This window comes from Staurois parvus, unplaced genomic scaffold (genome assembly GCF_062004578.1).
Source record: "Staurois parvus isolate SC_StPar_1 unplaced genomic scaffold, SC_StPar_1.0 ptg000029l, whole genome shotgun sequence".
NCBI lineage: Eukaryota > Metazoa > Chordata > Amphibia > Anura > Ranidae > Staurois > Staurois parvus.
The window spans coordinates 9344477-9368755 of NW_028317825.1; the positions used below are offsets into that span (position 1 = coordinate 9344477).

Here is a 24279-nt window from a genome sequence, read left to right on the forward strand (position 1 = left end):
TCACCTCTGTATTTTTTTTATTTTTTGCTAAACAAACCAAAAACAAATGAAAATTGTGAAAAAAAAAAGTTTTTATAAAATTTAGTAAATAAGTGATTTTTCTCCTTCACTGATGTGCGCTAATGGCTGCAGTGATGGGCACTGATAGGCTGCACTGATGAGGGGGCACTGATGAGGAGGCACTGGTAGGTGGCACTGATGGGAATTGACAGGCATCACTGGTGGGCACTGATAGGCGGTACTAACTGGCACTGATAGGTGGCACTGGCTAGCACCGATAGATGGCACTGAAAGGCAGCTCAGATGGGCACTGATGTGGCATTGATGTGCACTGGTAGGCACTGATGTGGCACTGGCAGGTGGCATTGATGGGCAATGACAGGTGGCACTGCTGGGGCTACACTGATCATCAGGGCCTACTGATCATCAGGGCACACTGATGATCAGCATACATGTCCCCTCTGAGTAATGCTGATTACCGGCTCTCCTCTGATAACTGTCATTTCCTTATTTACATGCGATCAGCTGTGATTGGACACAGCTGATCACATGCCTGAGCCGACGTCTTCAGCTCTTTCCGTTTATCGGTAATCCGCTGTGTCCCACCAGCGATCGCTGCACGGTTAGAGTGGGAGGACGTCATACGACGTCCTCCCAGAACGAGAGAACCGCCTTGCGCCCATCATTTCCTTATATGGCGGGAGGGAGGCTTTTAAAGTGCTGCATTGGCGACATCACCTTAAGACCCCCACTTTCACCCCCTTCCTGGCTAGGCCAATTTCTAGTGCTACCACACTTTGACTGACCATTACTTAGGCAGGCAACATTGCATCTAAAATGAACATTTTATCATTTTTGGAGACAGATCGAGCATTCTTTTGGTGGCATGTAACTGCCACTGTTTTTTCCTAAATAAATGAAAAAAGTAACAAAAATGTTGGAAAAACACTTTTTTTTTTTTTAGTTTTTGTTTTAAATTTATGAAGAAAGATTTGCAAAATTTTATGTCAAAATGCATTCTTCTGCATTTCTCTGGTAAAAATAACCCAAATCAGTGTATATTATTTAGTCTGTGTGAAAAAGTTATCAAGACTACAAAACTATGGTATATTTGAAAATGGATCAATCCTGATGTACTGCCCCTCTCATTTCTTGAGGCCCTAAAATGCCAGGATAATACAAATACCCCCCAAAAGACTCCTGCTTGAAGAGTGAACAAATCAAGGTCTTTATTAAGAGGCCATTTTTTTTTGAAATTGTAATTTTCTGAAAAATGAAGAAATGTAATCCCCCACCCCCCACCCACACAGTTGTCATTTTAAGTTATATTACACAAACACACACACCATAGGTATACTTACAATTACACCTCAAAACACATTCTACTACTCCCAAATATGGCAATTCCACATGTGAGACTTTCAGTCTAGCCACATAAAGGGGCTCAACATCCAAGGAACACCTGCAGGCATTCCAGGGGCATAAAGCATGCATCCAATTTCTTTACTACCTATTAGATTTTTGGAGGCCCTGGAGCACCAGAAGAATAGAAACACCCACAAAATTACCACATTTCTGAGAGTAAACACCCCAAGGTATTTAAGAGGCATGGAGAGTCTTTTGATGACTTTTTTGCCACACGTTTTTCGAAAATCATGGAAAGAAAATGTTAAAAAAATAAAGTTGCCAATTTAACTTCTCACACATAGCATAGGTATACTCAAAACATTCTATTAATCCTCTTAAATATGACAACACCACATGTATCTCACAAATCAACCAATTGTGTCAAAACCAAAGTACTGTAATGGTCGCCTCTGTACGAGTGGTCAGGGAATATAGCTTAGTCTTGCGTCACCTATAGCAGTCCCAGTTCCTACAAGTCAAACAAGCCCAGCCTACTCATACGTGGCAGCCCCCTGGAATGTCATGTTTACAGGCCATGAAGTACAGTAGGCTGAAGAAAAGAAGAACAAAAGGGGTTCTTGTGGTTCCAGGAGTGCAGTTGTCCAGAGAAAAAGGCTGGGATAGGTGTCTCGCAGGAAAGTAGTCAGAGGGATGTCCAGATTGGTCAGTTCAGATGCATGAACACCAAGTGGGTGTTGGTGATTAGGGATACTGACTGGCAGCACTGGTACACAGTGATGTCAGAGCAACCAACCATTGTACACTGTAAAATGATCACCGAGTCAGCAGTAAGATAGTGGCACTGCGCTTGCTGTGGTGACAGTATGTGGGGAAAAAAAAAAAATTAAAAATTATATATAATCAGGGGTGTGCAAATTTTTGAAAACTACCTGTCCAGGAACTAAATCTGTGTATTGGGACTTGTCCCTACTACTTGACCCTCATGACAATCCACTTGTCCTTTTAAAAACAAAGCAGCTTTAAGGCAACTTAAACGTGTAATAATTTTAACATTGCGCTGTTTATCTCCTCCTCCCCTCCTTGCCTGTCTCCAGCACCTCACCCGGGGACTAGCAGGGAGGGTAGAGACCTTGCAGTGTAATGAGCACCGATTGGATGCTCATCAGGAAAGGAGAGTGTCGGGCTTATCCTTTTCCCTGCCATAGCTGTTTTTGTGTTTTCTGCACATTTAAAATATAATTTTAGGCCTGAAGATGACAAAAAAACCCTAACATTATATATTTTCTTAAAGCAGAAACCCTAGAGAATAAAATAGTGGTAGTTCAAATTTTTTATGTCGCATGATATTACCGCAAAATTTCAGTAAAAAATACAAGTTAATTTTAGGACACAAAAAAAGCAATAAATTACAATATTTTTTAGTAAAATATAAAAACCCAGGTTGCACCAAGTAAATATATATCCAACATGTCAAACCTTAAATTTGCATGCGCTCATGAAATGGTGACGAACTTCAGTACCCTATATTTTCTATAGGTGACACTTTTAAAGTCCCTTATAGGTCATCAGTATAGTGTTACAGAGGAGGTCTGGTGCTAAAATTATTTCTCTCATTCTGGCATGTACGGTGATATGTAACATGTGCATCACAATTGACGTTTTCATACGTAGGCACCCCAGCGTGTTCTTTTACGTTTGTATGCTCAATTTTTTGGGGGGAGGGGATGTTATGTGCTTTGGTGTAACGTTCAATTTTTTCACTTCTGTCCCCTATGTGATGATTTTTGGTGACAGGGTCTCTTTATTGAGATATCCAAAGTCTAAATGACCCTGCATGTCTCCCCTGTGCTCCACTGAATGTAATGCAGTGCACATCGTACTGCATTACATTCTTTCCCGGCCTCCATGGCCAGGAATCTGTCAACGGGGAACCGGAAGTTGCATCTTAACGTCACTTCAGGGTCAGGACACGAGGGGAGCGGACGGCTGGCACTGTGTGGAAGCAATCAGCAGCAGCGCTGCCACCCGAATTCTTCCACCTGACAGGTGAGCCCTGCTGCTTGCCCGCAGAAGGGCTAAAGGTTAAATAAATTTAAAAAAAAAAAACACCTGCCCAGTGCTCAGAACTACAGGTTCTGGGCGATACAAATATATATATATATTTTTTTTATTTTCCATTTACCATAGCAGTGTCACCATGGGGTTGGGGAGCGATCATTTTTTTTTTTTTTTTTGTTAAACTATGATTGTTGTAATCGCTCCATAAGCAATAAATCATTCACACTGTTTGGCATCCATTCATAATGCCAGTATTTACTATTGTGATAGCTGTGATTGACTACAGCTATTACATGGTACAGGGCTGCTGTGACGGACCCATACCATGTCCAAATCACAGTAGTACACACAGTGGTAAGCAACAGCATCATGAATGATTGCCATTGTTTACCACTTATCATGGGATCGCTGTGATTGATTACAACGATCACATGGTACCAGGAACATTCACAGCAGCCCAGTACATCGATCTGTAATCTGGTGGTCACAGACCGCACAAGACCTAGAAGTGGAGGATGCACTAGTGCATTCAATTAGAATCCTGCCCAGCCACTTCTGTGCAGGCGACAGGCGGTGAAGTAAAAAAAAAAAAACAAAACAGGCCTAGTTTGGCTCCTTTGGCCCTGTATTAGCAGCCCATTCTAAATACGCACAATAACACAATATGGTGCATGTAATAGGACGGCATAGTGTGAAAACGGCCTTTGTGAAATTTAAAAAGCGCTAAAATCGGTAGTTATGATCAGGATGACAAAAAATCTTTCCAACTGTGAAGGAAAACTAAAGAAAAATGTAAGCCAGCACCATATTACCCTTCTGTCCACCCAGCATGCCTCAGTTTTGTGAGAAAGCAGTACTAAAGACTGAAAAACAAACACATAAAAAACAGAGGGGTGGGACCTGAGAGGGAATTTAAAAAAAAAGTTTAATTATAGTGAGGGAGGGTTAGATGAACTGTAAGTTTTTATTGCTGTCTTTGTGATCACCACTACAGGAACTATGGGGAAATGTCCCCAAAAGTGACAGATGGCAAAAGAAATCTGAAAAGTTTTGAACCAGAGGTACACATTCGGCCATATAAAACAAACCTAAAGACAAAGAATACATTACCCTCCTATATTCAATTTTTAATCTTATTAAATGTATTTAATCTTCATCCCACCCAAAGAAAAAAAAGACAGACACCCAAATTTATCAATGCTTGTATCTTTATGGGTGTACAGTTAAAAGAGCATCAGTATACCAATACTCAGTTAACTCCTTTTTTCTAGACAGTTGTACTTACTGACAGAATGAGGCGATACTTAAAGTTGGGAAATTCCTTGTCACACTTTTCACAGCGAAAGAGGCCGTTCTGCTGGTCTATGACTTTCTTATTGCAATCCTGTGAAGGGCATGCCTGATACAGGCAATTCTCCTTTCGAAGATACACAATGGTAGCAACACTGGTAAAATAATCAGCCTGCAAGGGACAAAACATTTGTGAAAATCTACAACATTCAAGGATCAAAACTCGTACCATGCATCTAAACATAAGTCAAAAACATCACATTATTAGTAAACCTGTTTACTTCTTGACCCATGTACACATCCCAGACACTGCTCCTGGGCTCCAATAACTCAAACTACCAGGAAAGACCATTTTTCACTCTCTCAGACTAAACAGCGTCTGCAGGCAAAAACCAAAATTTGTTCTTACCTCTTGATCTGTGGGAAAATATTGCATTGCCCTTGGACACAAGTTATATTTTAACCTATGACCCTGGAGAAAGAGGATTAAGGCCATTTCAATAATGGTTGGATATGCAAAATTCTTAAAGGGGTTTTAAAAAGAACGTTTTCCATTTCTTTTTATTCATACTTTGTGTTTTTTGTTTTTTAACTGTGCAACTATTAAGGAGATTCACTCTATTTGTCCTGGTGACTGTTCTTACCGAAAGTAAAAGAAAATCCCAAACTCTGGGCTGTCATCAGAACAGTAACTGGGAGAGGATGTCTTTCAATGGGACATCAGTTCTGATGACCTTGGTGACAACCAAGGATTCCCTCACTTTGAGGGATCTTCTCTACCCGTTTTAGCTATGGAACAGGAAGTGAAGGAAAATCTCCCCAAATGGGACAGAGACTACAAAAATAAAACAGAAGGGTCATAACCCTTCCTTACTCTATTCAAAATGAAAAAAAATTTTGCTTGAAGTTCCGCTTTAGTACGCAAGTGTCTCCTGCAGTTGAAAATGGTATGCATGTTTCTTCATTTCACGTTGTACAGAGATAGCAAAACAAGGCATGCAAAAGGAGAAAAAGACTGGACAGAAGACAGCACCATATCCCCAAAGCAAAGTTCCCTCAAGGGAGACAGCTGTCACCTAAGTGAGCAAATACTCTGTGGTATAACATGATCATGACAACAGCTCAAGAACTTGAGAGAACAGGATGTTTAAATTGCACAAATATACATCTCAAACAACTCACACGGCTATTTTGGAGTGAGCAGCAATTTGATTAGATGTGCACTCTCAAAGAGAACATAGAATAGGAGTAGCCAGACATGAGCAGATATTCAAATGTAAGTAAAAAGGCAGAAATTACAGCAAATGCATTTATTCAATAACATAACAGAAAGTTCAGTCTTCTATAACTGACAGACTAATCTGCTATGTCTCTAAGCCCCAGCTACTAAACAATTATTTCATAGTGAAGGTCAGATACAAGAACAGAGGTCCAGCTTAGAAGACAGATACATAAAGCATTCTTTTGATGCCTTACTTACTTTTTCACCATGGCCCAGATTCTCATTCTTCACCTCCAGCAAGGACTTCCAGTTGGTATTTCCTGCTCCTCCACTACCACGAGACTCTGAGATCGATGTACCTTCTAATACCTGGCCCTCTGAATCAAACCTTTAAGATAAGAGTTTATTGCATAAGAAAAAAAATCTATTTTAAAAAGAACCTGTCAGGACAACCTAGCAATGCCAAAGCTTCCATACAATGTTAGAGGCTACAAGAGCTGGGTAGCAAAAAAACCATTGCAAAAATCTAGTATGGGCATATCAAAATAGTGTGACCCATTAGCGAACCTGCACTGCTTCTAGCAATCAGGGAATGGTATCTTTGTGACATAGAAGCTGCAACAGTTCTGACAGGTTCTCTTTAACCTTACTCCTATGTGTTTCACAGTTGTAGAAGTATCACATTGAAAAATGTATTTCCTGTATTCTTAGACTTGCAAAAAATGGCAGTTTGTGCCCCCAAGTTCTGAAAAAATGCAAATTTTCTAGAGGATGACAGGCCCAAAACAATTCAAATCTAATATTTAAGTTGTGATAGGAGTGTAAAAGATCAGTTTTTATCATAGGCATTTGCAAATTACCCATAAGCTAGGTCAAATAGAAATTGGTGTGATGCAAACTAAGAATCTAGGGCAATCGTAGGTTGACGCTGCATGGGAGTTTTACTAGCTGCATTTTTTTTTTTTTTTAAACTGAAAATCGCAATGAGTTTTCCCATGCTGAGCAGATAAATTCTACTGCAGCTCAGCATCAGTTTTACTGCAGATTGATCTCCCCTGCCACACAAGCACAGCAAAGAGCAGTGTTTCATAAACCGCTATGAGCAGAAACAGGTTTTCATTATGCATATCTTCTCAGCATGTATGACTGGATATCCCTTTGAACTAAATATGTATCTATATGAAGGCATGCAGGGTTAGATAAACACATCTATATAAGCACACATTTTTATACAATCAACACATAGCCATATAGATATTTATGTATGGCAGGCATCTTTAGTACCATAGTTAAGAAACAGGACAAGTTCCCCAGCTATCCCATGGTACTACATTAACTTAAAGGAATCCATACAGATAGCGAGGACTAGAAAAGAACCAGTCAAGGGACTCCTAGGAACGGTAATGTATGCTTCTGTTCTGAGCCTCTTAAATGCAAGACTTGCAATTTTATCTTCAGCTAGGATTTGATGTGCTAGCTTTGGGAAATCATTACACAGACATTTCTCCAGTACCAAACAGGTTAAAGGCCTGCAAGTGCTGTATTCTAACATTTGGCATTGCCAGAGTGCCCACTAGTGTCTACACGAGGAAATATTTTATGAGTCTATTGATGTACAGGCATGTCCTGTTATGGCTTCACGCTTTGCTAAACACTCTTGACTGGCCACTGTAACATTAGAATCCATGGCCTACCATCCTCTGAGCTTGAACGCCTCAGGAATATCTGGATTGATCATGACAGTACTGGATGACAAGACTGACAAAGACCGCCCTCCAAAGTCAGACAGCCGTGCTCCTTTGATTGCCACAACAGGTTGTCTGGAGCCATCAAATTTATCTGCCTGTTTACAAAAGTTGAGGGGAAAAAAAAAAAAAAAAAAGTGGCAAGTTAAATAATAAACACAGGGTGCAAATTCAGTATTAAAGCATTTATAAGCAATCATTACGCTACAACTGGTATCCTGACAGCAAAATATACTTCCACAATCCAGCCTCAAATTACCAGTTATGTAAAAGAACATATGTCTTAATGGTATATCATTTAAAAAAAATGCCTTAGCAATTGTACCAGAAATGGCAGAAAACAAGATCCAATCTCCAAAGCAAAATAATGAAACGATATGCAAATTTATTTCTGACAAGCATGGAGGATATGAGTTTCCTTCCTTTGTATATATTTCTGACATCACGCTACAGTCTAAACCACACAATTTTTATTTGGAAGTGCTGTTATGAGTATATGGTACAAGAGCTTCAGAATACATTCTGAGCCAGAGAAAACCAACATCAACTATTTTTGGTTTACTAAGCAAGTTTATTATGCCTCCTAAATGTACAAATGCTTGGTACAGTATTTTCAATTACTTTCAGCAGCTGTACCGGTGTAACGCCAGACTTGGGGCGACGGGGGTAGACAGTTGATTGTTATTGTATTTTCAGGTTTCCCCCATAATGTTAATTAGTAATAATTTGGTTAAATACTGTGAGCACATGCCGGACTAGAAAAAATTCTTCTAGTATTTCCTTTACCCAACCAGCTACATCTTTGTAAAAAAGGACGCTTAAAAAATTACTTACATCCTCACCCCACAAAGTGGTTGTGACCATCTTGCCCGATGTGTCCATTAAATGAATATTTCGCTTTGAGACTTCACGGTTGTTCGATTTTATAGTCACCTTGCCAACATCATCAAAACTCTTACAAATGCCAATAACATCTAGGATGACAAAAGGCAGGTTGAGGAATACCTGGTGAAGCTAGAAGGATGCCTGGCAGCCACAAATATAAATACCAACCTAGTAGCGTATCCTTGTTTTTGTTTTCCAACTCTGAAATGGCAACAAAATCAAACTGCACCATTGGGACATCAGAGGAGTCATCACACGGAATCACAGAAGTTTCGCTATTGAACGTCATTTCATAGTCATTCTTTACAGCTGTATACTGTTTGTTAGCAATCTTTAAAGTTCCTTTTGAGAAGTAATATACCTAGACAAATAAGACAATGCTAAGTATGCCAGTAAGAGGGTTTGATTAATAAACCTGCACTCCAGACATTTTAAACCTTTCGAAAGAAGACACTTACCAAGAGCAGGCAACAATAGGTGTTCACCATTAACACTAATTTGGGGGTTAGACCCCCCCAATCATGCGAACATCACCTGTCTGCCACCAACTAATCCAATGGTATATTAAAACAGTTGAATAGTTGTTGCAACATTATTAGTTTCGAGCACAAGGCTTGACTGTAAAGTAGTAATATAAACCCAAAATCAGAAAACCACACTAAAGAGGCTTTTGTGGCTCATAAATGTAAAAGTAGTAACTATGTGGTACCTAGCTTTAGAATATTTATAGTTTTAATAGAAAACTGCACTGAGAGAAACTACCACTGCTTACACAGGCCTCCTACTGATGAAGTACCGCCAGGACGTAACGCATATAGAGTGTACATAGACACATTCTTGACGTTATCCTGGGGCCATCTTACCAAGTGGTAATGCGCATGTTACATTGAGCATTTATCCCTGCACTGCAGTGTGCCTTATCTTGTAAGTGACGGTCAACTATTCGCAGTGTTAAAATATTGTGAATAGAAAGCACGATTGGCTGTTCCTTTATCATGCGTGAATGTTCCTGCATGTCCGAGCTTCTGAGCAGAGGAGAGCAGCATACTATTAGGACATTAACCCTTGAAAGGGAAAGCACACTTTACCTACTGTTGGCTCGGAGGTCATACTCTGGAGGCGAGTAGCTAGTCATTTTTGGTGGAAGTGTTGGGCACAATGGATGTTATTTCATGAAAAAGAAAAAAATATTTAACCCTTGCATTGCAGGGCAAGGGGGGATCCAGTTATTAGGATAAAAGGAATTTTGACCTCACTAATATCAGAATCCATTGAGGAACACAAGAATTCATATACTGAAATACTGCAATCTACAGGAGGACTTGACAATTGCAAAACAAAAAAACTTTTAGGCCAGCACAAGAGAACTCCTCCCCTACCCAGCATAGCTCAGTTTGTAACCAGCACTACCAAGTGTTTTAAATTTCATATCTTTGAGTACAGTACAAGACACAGGCTTAGTATTCATAGACCCACGGTTATAGGGTTGCACCTTTGGGTGACTGGACACTTAAGTGGTTAAGGACACCTCCCACCACCACCATCCCAGAGGAAGCCTTCACTATACCCCTGCATCACTCAATCTCCAGGTTTCTTGTTGAAAGGTTGGAGCCACCATGGGTACCGATTGATAACTTCTGTGAGTAGATTCTGTTGGCGCAGAGTGAGATTTCAGGTAGGCACAGAAGATGGTAAAAAGGACATTGATAAAAAGTGAATCTACAATCTCTGTTTTGAAAAGTTTACATTTACACCTAGAAGAAAAAGACAGGGGTAGGCCCAGTTCTGTAACAGAGGTGTAAGGCGCAGACTGCGGCAAACTGGTTAGGAGAACAACTAGAAGAAACTGGGTTAGAGAGTGCACTCTGAATATAAGTAGTTCAGTTTATAGAATAGAGAATACCGAGGGTGTGCCTGAAAACTGTCTACCTTGTATAAGGGAAAGGAAGAATAATTAAGGAACTCAAAAAACACAATTTTTAGTAAGGGAAAGCAAATGATAAAATCTCTGTAGTGCCAAAGATGTAAGGAAAGAGTCAAAAGCAGGTCTTGTGAAAAGGGAAGGATCTATTGAGAAGGATATGGAATCCGTCCAAGACTGAAGAGCCTGATAAGAATAGGTTGAAACAACCAAAGTGGAATAGGAAAAGACCTTCCCTAACTTAGTTTAGATCTTCATAATCTAGACTACCAATTAAAAATAAGCTTGGGTTGAGGTCAGGAAACCATTTAATGCCTTCAACAGCAGATCTTATGGATCCATATGTTAAAAGACAAGTTCACCATAAAAAAAAAAAAACATCATTCATTCACAAAGTTCTTTGAATCAATGCCTACAAGTACTATCATGCATTGCAGCGGACAGCTTGTAGTTCTCAATGAACAGGCTTCTAAGAAAAAAAATGCATTTGATTGCATCAATCTCCAAAGCCTCCCTTTTGCTTGATTGTGAATAGGGCAAGAGGACAAGCGTTTGCAGATTTGAGCTCAACAGCTTTGCGAGAGTCCAGTCACCTAAAGGTACAAGCCTTTAGCCCAGCGTCTATGAACGCTATGCCCATATCCTGTACTGTATGATTAAAATATCCTATTTTCTTTCTCATCCATTGCTGTTACCTCCAAAAGCATCCAACTGCGGGGTTGGCAACAGCCACTAACAGGTCCAGCAAAGAACTGGGGACTGCTTGCAGCCTGGGAACTGCCTGAAGGACCAACTTCTGAATGTGAAACCTGTTTAGGCTACGCCCCTACCAGATAGGGGAACCTTCCAACACAACCAGAGGGAGGCATGGAGAATCAACCCGACCTAGACAGAGGCCCAGCACCAGAGGGGAAGACTCCACAAGAACAGGAACAGAGAGCCTGAACTATCAAGGACATCAACCAATACCCACAAAAAAACATGTAAAATCATAATTTTCCATGTGGGAAGAAGAGAACCCACAATCTGATGTAAAAAAAGTAATAGGGTTAAAAGCTTAGAAGAACAGGTAAAAAGAAAGGACCTAGGACAAAACATTTCCTGATGAGACCAGGTGGCCTGCATAGGAATGCACTAGGCCTTTACATGCCTAATATTCTAGGACCAAGAAATGGAACTTTGACTAAACATGCTTGCCAGGTGAGATTTATCTGGGAACTATAAATTAGGTACAACAGTACCAACTAAATCCAATAGAGTTAAAGCTAGAAAGTCAATTCATGGGAAGAACCCCACTAGGGTAGGCAGGAAATGGGAGGAGGATGAAGGCATTCCATTATCCCTGGCACACAAATGGTGTCTCTGGGACTCCCTCTGCCCATCCCTAAAATCAAGCCATAAGGTCTAAGAAAGTGCCTGATACAATTATTTCAAGGGGCATATTTAAAACTTTTATACAATTGCAGAGAGCTACATATTGCCTTAGGGTGGCACTTCAGGTGCTTACAATTATGCCATGCAGCAGAGGTGCAGCTGGGACTCCGGGAGGTGCGTTTAAGTAATTCTAAACTGGAGTGTGCCTTTCATCTAATCACATACAACCTATTTCTACTCATTAATCCTTACTACAGGATAGACCTTCCCGCTCAGCTAACTAAAGTACAAGAAAGGTGGCTGGTTGATATGCCGGACCTCTCTCCAGATGACTGGAAGGAGGTGTATGCCTCATATACTGATACTGTAATCTCTGCTAGGGACAAGCTTGTACAATGGAGATACACAGAATGTATTATACACCTAAAGATTTCTTATACGCAAACGCGCCACCCCCACATGCCATAAATGTGAGTCGGAACAAGGGGACTTTATGCATATGGTTTGGTCGTGCGTTAAAGTCAGACCGTTTGGGTCTGAGATTACAGCATTTGTTTCACTTAATTTTGATCTCCCCAATGTATGTAGTCCTAAGTTGTGTCTGCTCTGGGTATTTGATGGTATTGAATTGACTGCTAAAGCTAAAAGATTGTTACGAATATTGCTCAATTACGCCAGGAAGACCATTGCATTATACTGGATACGTTCTAACTCCCTGCATATTGAATTGTGGAAACGTTTAATCAGAACCTCCCACTTTATAAGCTAACCTATGAGGCAAGAAGGTGTCTAGGGAAGTTTACTAGACTCTGGGGACCCTGGCTGGACACACAACACACCAGTGATTCTCTTCATTTGGTCTCTGACTTAAAACAGAGGGTAACTAAGGTATGGTGTCAAACACTGCCCGCTGTTCTTGCTACTAACATTGTGCCCTTCTTTTTCCTTTCATAACTTTTTATGGTGCTGGGCGCCTGGATGGAACCACTCAGTCTAACAACATACGTGTGCAGTATTCTTATCCGATTGCACGCTCTGGGTTTTTCTTCCCTTTTTTTTTTTTTGTTACTTGTGTAACGTAAGTCTTTTCTTGTTTGGTTTTTCTTATTGTTCTTAAACATGGATGTACTTATTTGTTGCTGCGGTATGTGTTGAATTTACAGGCTTTGATACTCCAGAGCTGTGACAATTTCCTTTGTATACACTATTTGCTGCATAGTATTTTGCCATTGTATTGGCTTGACAAGTATAATTTGAATGTGCAATTTTTATCAATATACCAAGTTTTTTTTTTTTTTTTAAAAAGAAAGGTTATAGATCAGCCAAAGAAGGACCCATGAGGTACTCAAGACATACTCTATTCTCAGACAGAACCTTCAGTAGTAGACCAGTGTTATCCCTCCTGCTTACACTTCAGAGAGACAACAGGCCCTCCAGTGACGATCTTAATATGCCACTTGGAATCAGAGCTACTAGGTGCAAGAACCTCATCTCCACGACCAGAGAAGATCTGACTCCCAAGAGACTGGATGAAAATGTGGAAATATACTTTAAATGACAAAGTGGGATAACACTTCAAATTTGTTACATGTCCCAATTCACATAGAATAAAACGGCAACTTCTCTGATTTAAGATGCTCTTTTCTGCAAAGTCCAGCACTGTAAAATCATACTACTAGTTTTCTATGTTTGGAGGGGACTGGGGAGCTATGCTTGCATTAATTAACCCTGTGTGCACTGAGCTGGCAGATATCTCATCAGTTGTAAAAAAGATCTGAACACTGTCTACCATAACAAAGGATTAAACATTTATAAGTTTTTCAATTGTGTGTTAAATGGGATCTGGATTCACCCAGTCCCCATCCTTTCTACTGGACAGAACCCATAATGAAGGTGATCTTACCCTTTAATGAACTCTATGCAAGCAAGGCTGAGACTCATGGTACCCTCCATCTGAAGCCTACCAGATATGGGGAGAAGCAGCCCTGCTAGCAGTCTGATTGAGAGGCTGTGGGATTACAGCAGAAACGATTTTGTTCATAGAGAAAGACACAGTAGATTGCGCAGAAACTAAACTTGTTACAGACACGGAAAAAGGGCAAAAAAGGTTGAGCGGAAATGGCAATGTGTGGGACGAAGATGAAGAGGTGGCCTCATTGCTTTGGAGAAATCCGAGGCAACTCCCTGTCTGATGACAAGGGATCTGAGGTAACTTCCTTTCTTATAAAGGATCTGAAGGTACACATACAGTGCATCCAGAAAGTATTCACAGCGCTTAACTTTTGCCACATTTTGTTATGTTACAGCCTTATTCCAAAATGGATTAAATTAATTTTTTCCCTCAACATTCTACAAACAATACCTCATAATGACAATGTGAAAGAAGTTAATTTTGAAATCTTTACAATTAATTAAAAAAAAAACAAAACAAAAAAAAAAAAAACACACACGTACATAAGTATTCACAGCCTTTGCTCAGTATTTTGCTGAAGCACATTTAGCACCAATTACAGTCTCAAGTCATTTTGAGTATGATGCTACAAGCTTGGCACACCTATTTTTGGGCAATTTCTCCCATTCTTCTTTGCAGTACCTCTCAAGCTCCATCAGGTTGGATTGGGAGAGTCGGTGCACAACCATTTTCAGAACTCTCCAGAGATGTTCAATCGGGTTCAAGTCTGGTTTCTGGCTGGGACACTCCAGGACATTCAGAGTTGGCCGTAGCCACTCCTTTGTTATGTGGGCTGTGTGCTCAGGGTCATTATCCTGTTGAAAGATGAACCGTCACCCCAGAGCGCTCTGGAACAGGTTTTCAACAAGGATGTCTCTGTACATTGCTGCATTCATCTTTTCTTCAATCCTGACTAGTCTCCCAGGTCCTGCCGCTGAAAAACATCCCCACAGCATGATGCTGCCACCACCATGCTTCACTGTAGGGATGGTATTGGCCAGGGGGTGGTGCCTGGTTTCCTTCGACATGATACTTGGCATTCAGGCCCAAGAGTTCAATCTTTGTTTCATCAGACTAGAGAGTTTTGTTTCTCATGCTCAGAATCCCTCAGGTGCCTTTTGGCAAACTCCAGGCGGGCTGCCATTTGCCTTTTACTAAGGAGTGGCTTGCACCTGGCCCCTCTTTCATAAAGGCCTGATTGGTGGAGTGTTGCAGAGATGGTTGTTCTTTTGGAAGGTTCTCCTCTCTCCACAGAGAAACGCTGGAGCTCTTTCAGAGTGACCATAGTGCTTGGTTACCTCCCTGGCTAAGGCCCTTCTTCCTCGATTGCTCATTTTGGCTGGGCGGCCTGCTCTAGGAAGATTCCTGGTGGCTCCAAACCTTTTCCATTTACGGATGATGGAGGCCACTGTGCTCATTGGGACCTTCAAAGCTGCAGAAATTTTTCTGTACCCTTCTCTAGATCTGTGCCTTGATACAATCCTGTCTCAGAGTTCTACAGACAATTCCTTGGAATTCATGGCTTGGTTTGTGCTCTGACATGCACTGTCAACTGTGGGACCTTATACAGACCGGTTTATGCCTTTCCTAATCATGTCCAATCAACTGAATTTTCCACAAGTGGACTCCAATCAAGTTGTGGAAACAACTCAAGGATGATCAGTGGGAACAGGATGCACCAGAGCTCACTTTTGAGTGTCATGGCAAAGACTGGGAATACTTACGTACGTGTTTTCATTTTTTATTTTTTAATAAATTGCAAAGATTTCAAAAACAAACTTCTTTCATGTCATTATGGGGTATTGTTTGTAGAATGTTGAGGAAAAAATTAATTTAATTCATTTTGGAATAAGGCTGTAACATAACAAAATGTGGCAAACGTTAAGCACTGTGAATACTTTCTGGATGCACTGTATACCAGACTTCCACAGACAGGAACTAAGCTGGTCAGGTGACAGTATCAGATTCTGAGACTTTATGAAGTTAGATCCAGTCAGATCTTGCAAGTGTTAAGCCCTCGGGCACATGCTGATCACAGATCTACAAAACCAACTCTTCGCAGAAGGTCATTTGAGCATTCCATAATGACTATGTAGAAACTTGCCGGTGGGGAACACCCAGAGCTGGTCCAAGTTGAGTTAGTAGGTCAGAGGATCCCTCTAGAAACAGTACAGGTAAATGGTGTGCAAGCAATTAAAGACATTTTGCAGAGGATGACAACAGGGCACACTTAGAACCTTTGTGGATTTTATCCACAAGGAACTGGGCGAATACAGCCACAAAGTCCTGAGACACTGCAGTAGAGGTGACAGGGTAGGAACATGGCCTCACTCAACAGAGCCTTCAACGGTGTAGACCTTACAACTATAGGGACACTGGAATCCAGATTACAGGCATCAATTTCCTGAGGGGCTACAAAGTAGAAGCCCCAGAAACCGTTAGGGACATTGATTTGGGTCACCCATAGCAGTTTGACTGTTCAGTGTGTGTGTGTAGATATATCCCAACCACATGGCAGAGATGTAACTGGACCCAAAGTGCGAGGCAAGGGTATTCAAACACTCATGCAGCAGGTGCTGACAAGGGTCAGACGGCCAGAGTACAAACCAGAGGTCGGAGTTCCATGTGTCACTTGTAAAGCAGCAGCACAAGCAGAATAGTTGCCTCTCAGTGCTGAATGGTGGGACAAAGCCTATGCACGCATCAGATGTCAGCACTTTGTACCTCGGTGTTAACCCCTATTGTGCGGAAACCGGTGGTGCCCGGAATTCAGAAGAAAAGTGCCCAGCAGTGCAATAGCAAGGTAGCTCCCGGTGCTTTAGCCCAACCAGCCTTACTCAATAAAAGTGAGATATAAAAGATGGGTCATGCAATGGATGTAGACCTGAAATGTGCTCCACGGGCTTATTTTTTCCAGTACACGCAGGTCTGGAAAAGCTACACAATGCAGAGTTCATATCCCATGGTTACATTCCAAGCTAGTCCTGCATGCCCAGCAATCCAAAATCTAAGAAAAGGCCAATCCAGATTGTGGCTATGAACAGACCCGCTCAAGTAGTGATGTAGAAAGAAATCTAGACTCAAGTTGATAGAAAAAGAATCCAAAGAAAAAAAAATAAAAGCAAAGAAATAAGACTATCAAAGACTGGTTAGAATTTCTTAGCTGTTTGCTAAGAAGATGGATGTCTTTTCAGCTTGGCTTAGTCATGCTGGGTAGATGGCTTATTCTGGGCTGGCCTAAAGTTTGCTTGCCAGTGTACAATCACCTGTAAGTGGTTGTATAGCTGATATCCGAATTCTTATACTCCTCAAAATGATGGGAAAAAAAAAAATCAAGATGCTTGTACTTTGATCAGCTGCTGATTTGCATATCAGCAGGCCTACCAGCTTCAGAATCCAAGACAGAATGGATTTTCGGTTATCAGAGATACTGCTAGAGGTTACAAAAAAGCTGTTTAGACTGGGAAAAAAAAAAAAAAAACTTAAGATATCTACAGTGTCCTCCAAGCCATTTACCCATTACACTTGAATGCTATGAAATTCAAACAAACCCTCTATCTGCTCACATTCTAAATGGCTTATTACTACAATAGGTTGTTTCATTAACCAATAAGAATGGGCTGGAAGAGGTGGCCAAAGTTTCACACTATCGTAACTGCTGGAAACTGATCTGTCAAAGGCTCATCATTGGGGCATAACAGCAGGTAATGAAGGCACCCCTATTACTTCACTGTGATACAAAATTGTAGTGACCACTAAAAAAGGAACAGAAACAATTACCTTATTCATTTCAATAAGTGAAAAAAACTTGTCAGCTTGCTCGTTGAAAGCAGTAGCACGGATCTCGCCCTGAAAAAAAAAATTTAGTTACTGAAGTTTTGAATTTTACTGGAACAAGGATAAAAATATACAAGATATGGAAAGAAAGCAGTTAAAATAAGCAAGCCACTTGAACTTTGGATTTGTACGTGACATTTGGAAGAAGGCATCCACATAATTACTATTAGTGTTTTTTGAAAAGTGCATTTTGCATCATCTTGCACACCAACGCAAACCCTCTTTGGCTATTTGGCTGCCTGGCAGACCTTACAAGACCCAAATAATACAGATTACATACAGAACAGCAACTACTTGACTTGGGAAAACTATTTTCAATTGGCCAGTTCACAATTTAAAAAAAAAAACAATATGCCTCTAGTTAATAATAATCAGGATGATTAACTAATTAGCTGAAAAAAGAGCACGTGATGTGTGGGCTACAGTGTGCTTTGTACCTAATTTGATGACAAAGATGTCACTACTTGCAGTTGCTGCCCAGGCTCTGAGATGACTCATCCACCCCCTCCATACCCAGGGCAAGCAGAGCTAATTATTTGATAACAGATTTTTGTTCTCATATCAGAGAAACAACATCTGCACATGAAAACATTTTACTCACTTTGCTTTTCTATAAGTGACCGAGAATAGAAAGCATGACGAGTCCCATGTATATCAAATGAGGTTAGGAGGGCAAACTCAAAATCAGGCAAAACAGAAAATGAAGCTTGTAGGTAGCAGAATTATTAGAGGAGGCTCAAGATATAAAATAGCTTCATTTATAGTTTGTACAAGCGGATTCAGTCCTTCCTAAATATTCAGCAGGCTTTCATTAAACATATACAGCTTTTACCAAAGCTGTAAAGTGCTGCCCTGCTTTCCAGATATGAAATGTATACAAAAGGGTTGCAAAAAGATGGAGCCACAAAAATAAAATTAGATTTTTGGGTTACCTGTAAAAGCATTTTCTTGGAGTAAATCGCAGGACACATGGAATCTTTATATCCATTAAGATAGGGATATGCTGCCACCTTTAGGTGATTGGACACTGGCAAACCCCTCAAAAACCACAGACAGGAAATCCCCCTCCCGGGAATAATCCTCCACGAGCAAAGAAAAGGGGTGGAATCCGCATGTCCTTTCATGTACTCCAAGAAAAGGATTCTACAGGTAAACGAAAAAATTTATTTTCTTTATCATACATCCCAGGACACGGGGTATATCTGGATATCCATTACGATAGGGATGCCTCAAAGCATGAAGGGAGAGCAACACGGCAACAGGCAGCGAACAACTAAACAAGAACAGGTTAGAACCTCACACAGCTGCCCGCAAGTCTAAATAAATTTCACATCCTCAAAAGGCATGAACATCCACTTGGTAAAATTTTGTAAAGGGATGAACCGAAGACTAGGTGGCAGCTTTACAAACTTGATATGAAAGCCTGGTATCAAAATTGCCCAGGAGGTACAAACACTTCTGGTGCCAAGAATATTGAACGATTCCCTTTTGACCGTAAGCTTGAGAAATAAGCGGATTGATCCATTGAGAAATGGTAGATTTGAAGCTGCTTCACCCTTCCTCAAGCCTCCAGGAAGACAGAGAATCAGACTGATGAACTGCAGCAGTTGACTTCACGTAACTCTTGACTGCATGAACCACATACAAGGTATGAGGCACCTTGTCCCCCCAGCCTCTGAGGTTTTGGACAGAAAGAAGGTAACACAATGGCCCGGCTAAGATAGAATGAGAAGACCACCTAAGGTAAAAATGACAGCTGAGGTCGTAAAACCATCTTGTCATGGTGAAGTATCAGGAAAGCCACCTTTCCAGCAAGAGCAGCAAATCCCAAGAATCTACAAGCAAAAGAAATGACATCCGGGAAATGTAACTTTCTGTGTCAAAGACTAAAAAACATGCTGGATGGGTTGAAAATGAGATTTATGCAATATAGAAAGTATCAATTTGAGATCCCATGAGTCAATACAGTCTTAACCAGTGGAACAATATGGGCAACCCCCTGTACGAAGGTAAAAACCAAGGAATGAGAAGCAATAGGTCTCTGAAAGAGAACCGCCAAGGCTGAAATCTAACCTTTGATTGTACTCAAGGCCAGACCCTTAGCAACTCCAGGATGTGTTCCACAACGTACTTATCAAGATGCAGTGATCTAGCTGCACAAGTGATAAAATTGGACTTCCAAGTCCCGTAGTAAATGTCTTGAAGTTGCCAGGATGACAATCTGAGACACCCCAGTCTCTTAGGACCCTGGTTTCAACAGCCATGCTATTAAAGCCAACAACGGTAAAAAAAAAAGTTTAGAAGATCAGACCTTGAGACAAGGGGTCAGGTTGACCTGGAAGGGTTAGAGCAATTAGAATAACCAGAATGCCTTTCACTTGATTCCAGCAAAGCAAGTGAGCTAGATGATGTAATAGTGGAAGGCATAAATTAGGACCTGATCTCATGGCGTCAGCAGGACATCCACCATAGACGTCCCTGAATTTTGAATCTGTTTAGCTTTGCAATGAACCTGGATGCCAGGAGATCCAAATCTGGGGTTCCTTACGTTCTGCAGAGTTCCTTGAACACCTTTCAGTGATGACTCACTCCCCGAAGTCTGTCAGTCACTGGTGAGAAAGTTGAGCTGAAGGATTTGTCGGTTTGCAACAAATCCATTTGAGTTCTGAAAGCAAAGCTCTTGTCCAGGGTTAGGATTTCTCTGGACTGAACCATATCCAGCATTAGACCAATATTCCAACTTTTAGGTTGGACTATGGATCTGGATTCTGAATTTTCAGAAGTCAGCCTAACTCCTCCAGAAGCAGCAGACTGTTCACTCAGGAGCAAGTCGTCCAGGTAACATAGAACAATGTACCCTGAGCATGTCAAAGTCCAAAGACTAGGGCTAGCACAGGTGAGAATAAAAAAAAATCATGAAATATTTTATTCTGTGGAACCATAGCAATCAGTTCCTGAGATAGAAGGTGATCAAGTGTCCAGAAAAGAACAGTCCTTTTTTGCAAACTCAAAGAAACATTTAAAATCATAAAAGGCACAGAGGGGTACATTTTGAAACTCCAGCTTGCAACCTTCAAGCCTTTATGTCATCTGTGAATGAGAGACTGTAGTTCTCAATGAACTACCACAATGCTGTGGAGCACCATGGTAATTCATGCATTCTTCCTGTCAGTATATCTGTAGAAGACCTGCATGGTACCAGCGATCTGCTGATCACTGGTGCAATGCTTTACAGGCTCCTACAGACAAAATTAATAAATGCACTTTTTTTACCTGCAAAAAAATGTGCATTAATCATTATCTTTTAATACTTGAACCAGGACGGTCATGTTACCAGAATAGTGTCTGGAAAATACATTACATAGAACCCACTGTCCAAAGGTCACTTCCAGGTGTTCCCCCACACAGCCCAGTCTAGTAACACTCCAAAGGTGAGGCTGATGATGGCTGCACCAGATTGGCTGCAATTAGAGACCAGCTCAAGTAGCAATGGTAGGAAAAGTATCAATGAGAAAAAATTTAAGTGATCAGGTCATTGTTTTTCACAGAAGTCTGCAATGAGCAAGAGGAAAAATCCTAAACATGCTCTGCTCAGTCACTTGGTTTGCTGCAGTGTCTATCTCAGGATGCAATGTTTCTTAACAGTGTGGCGGATTAAATGATAGATAGCAAATTCTACAGATGCACCAATACCGAGTATTTTCATGAGTTCTTGTGAAAATGCTCCCAAAACTCAAACCTATACTTTGCGGTGCGTTTTGTGTCAATACCAAAATGTATGGAAGCAAATTGCACCACAAAGAGTAGCATGTGGTTTGAACAGGAATGCAATTCCTGTCCAAACCAGAAGGCTAGACGACTTCTGACTGGTCAGCACATGACGGTGCTGACCAAACAAAAGCCGTCTAGCCCATACGGTCATCCCTGCAAGGAGAGGAAAGCCGGTATCGGTGCATCCCTAGTAAACTATCTAATTTGCTAATGAGTTGAAGGAATTTACTGGAGTGTTCCATCTCAGGAACTCCAACAAAGACACAAACATTTGGAGAGACATGAACCAAAATTCTTCTAAAGCATTTGGGCGGTTTGTTATTTTAACATGTGGAGTTTCTCTGCAAAGTGCTTAAAATGTGTTCAAGTAAAGAAACCATTGTAGGTCGTCACTTACACTCTCATCCACCATCTCGATAGAAAACAGCTTCCCCTCCCCACGAGAGTTGCTCCAAGTGCGAATCTGACCTTTGTTGGTAACTCGAGCACGGATAGTCCACCTAGAAACAAAGCATGTCATACAAAAGCTCTTAAGCCCTCTGTTAAATTTTAAGTCCGTCATATAAGAATTATTAATACAAAGAATAGAGTAAGGGAGGGGGTGACTTGCTGGCATAATAAGGAGTTTAATGATTGGATACAGCAGTGAATTTAAAAGCACAGCAATAAGTGTGCGGTACCACAGGAAGCTTTTACAGATTTTAGCACAGCCAACAAATCTAATCAATAGCTAGTAACCTGCAAAAAAACTCACTTCTCTAAAGCACCACAGCCTGCGTTCTGAAAGAAAATCCAATACTACAGACAAGGTTTACATTTAAACTACCGCAGTGGAAATGGGCTAATGTACAGATAATATGTGCTACATTAATGTTTATGCTGGGAATAGAGTGGGTAGAGTAGTCACATTATTCTGATTGCAGAAAGGCTCATTTGGGGAGAAGACATACAAGATAATATAAGTTATCAGGCAGTAATAACAGAACCCCTTTTTCTTATTCTTCTGATTCCTCAAAGCAATATCTAGTGTCTTTGCCTGGTAGCAATGAGTTACTATAATCTGCATGGCACAATTCTGTTTTTCTTGAATACCCCATAGGGCTGTTTGTCTGAAAATGTAAATTAACTATCCTATGTCAAAAAGCTTTGCTGCGCTAGCTTCAAATGTTTATTACTGGTCTAGATGTACATCAATATGATTTATGATGAAGATGTTGACTTATAAAGTGACCCTGTTAGGTTCCAATAAAAAAGGCAGACAAAAATTTCCTGCAAGAGAAGTGGTAGTACACTTTACGCCACCTACTTCCAGCTCTCGGACTCCTCCTTCAGTGCTATGTTCTGCAGTGACATAAGGGTCAGAGACTGGTACCATGCCTTGCAGCAGGAGACACTGCCACCAAACACCAAGAAAACATCAAGTGCTGAAGTGCTGCCAGTGGGTACAGCGCTGGAACGGCAGAAAAGTATAGGACATGGGCTGCCCTCCAGGGAAAGTTAGCCTGCCCTTTCTTACAACCTGAAAGGTATGCTTTAGGCAATCTTTCACATCAGATGCTGCATTTTCAAACACAGCAAAATCATGAACCAGATAAAAAATCCAGTTTTCAACAGGACCCCATAAATAGCAATATGTTGAATTGTAGATTTTTGTGCTGTATGGTGCATATTTGGTATGGTGGACTGCATTTTACCATTCATCTAGTAATGGAAGAATTTTATTTTGAACTCCTACATCACTTCAGGGTGGCCCCTTTTGTAGGTACAGCTACAGTACGTAAAACAGTAAAAATAAGTGCCTATACGGTTTCAAATACAGTAATTTTCTGATTGCCTCAGGCGATCGCAGCAGAAGTGGGAGCGCGTACCTGTCAAATTCGGGCACCCACTCCCCAAAGGTGACAATCCTTAATGGGGAGCGGGGGACAAAGACTTAAAGTAGAACTTCTCCTTCTGGGTGGAGCTCCGCTTTACTTAAAGATCTAATCCAGAGGATCAAGCAAAACAGCCAGGCAACAGTTTTAGGAGCTAATATTGGCCATTGCATTCTCTCATGACAGGTGTACTTTAAAGCAGGTCTTAAAATTTCGAGTCTAGACCTACTAGCTAGGCACAAACCTTACTCTCCAACAGTTGCCCCACCCAACCTTGCCCAGGTCCACCTCCAACCCCACCCTGACCCATCCCCCAACCACACCCCCTTAAAGCTTATGAAATTACATTTTGCTTTAGAATAAAGAGTCCAAAATATAAAAAACTGTACACAGTAATTATTTCTCAGCTCCCCTGTACTCCATTATAGTGATATGACATGTACACAGTATGTATATCCCAGCTCCCCTGTACTCCATTATAGTGATATGACATGTATACAGTAATGTATATCCCAGCTCCCCTGTACTCCATTATAGTGATGTGACATGTACACAGTAATGTATATCCCAGCTCTCCTGTACTCCATTATAGTGATATGACATGTATACAGTAATGTATATCTCAGCTCCCCTGTACTCCATTATAGTGATATGACATGTATACAGTATGTATATCCCAGCTCCCCTGTACTCCATTATAGTGATATGACATGTATACAGTAATGTATATCCCAGCTCCCCTGTACTCCATTATAGTGATATGACATGTACACAGTAATGTATATCCCAGCTCCCCTGTACTCCATTTTAAGTGATATGACATGTATAAAGTAATGTATTTCTCAGCTCCCCTGTATTCCATTATAGTGATAGGACATGTACACAGTACTTACTCCTTGAGTCCCCCGCAGCGGTGGAGAAGGTGTCTCCTCTCAGCGGAGGAGAGCGGACTTCTCCTGCACCTGTCCCCTCAGCGGCAGTGC

At 41.0% G+C, this 24279-nt stretch overlaps 1 protein-coding gene across 2 annotated transcripts in view; it reads right to left on the reverse strand.

Annotated features, from left to right (window-relative positions):
• The window catches only part of RPA1 (replication protein A1), a 115918-nt gene that overhangs the window by 27020 nt on the left and 64619 nt on the right, over positions 1–24279 (reverse strand). For both annotated transcript variants that reach the window (XM_089657719.1, XM_089657726.1), the window contains 7 exons: positions 21820–21922; positions 17595–17663; positions 8737–8929; positions 8518–8657; positions 7633–7781; positions 6197–6326; positions 4712–4888 (listed from right to left, as the gene is read on the reverse strand). In XM_089657719.1, coding sequence (XP_089513845.1) covers positions 4712–4888; positions 6197–6326; positions 7633–7781; positions 8518–8657; positions 8737–8929; positions 17595–17663; positions 21820–21922 — 961 coding nt within the window. The remainder of the gene's footprint in view (positions 1–4711; positions 4889–6196; positions 6327–7632; positions 7782–8517; positions 8658–8736; positions 8930–17594; positions 17664–21819; positions 21923–24279) is intronic.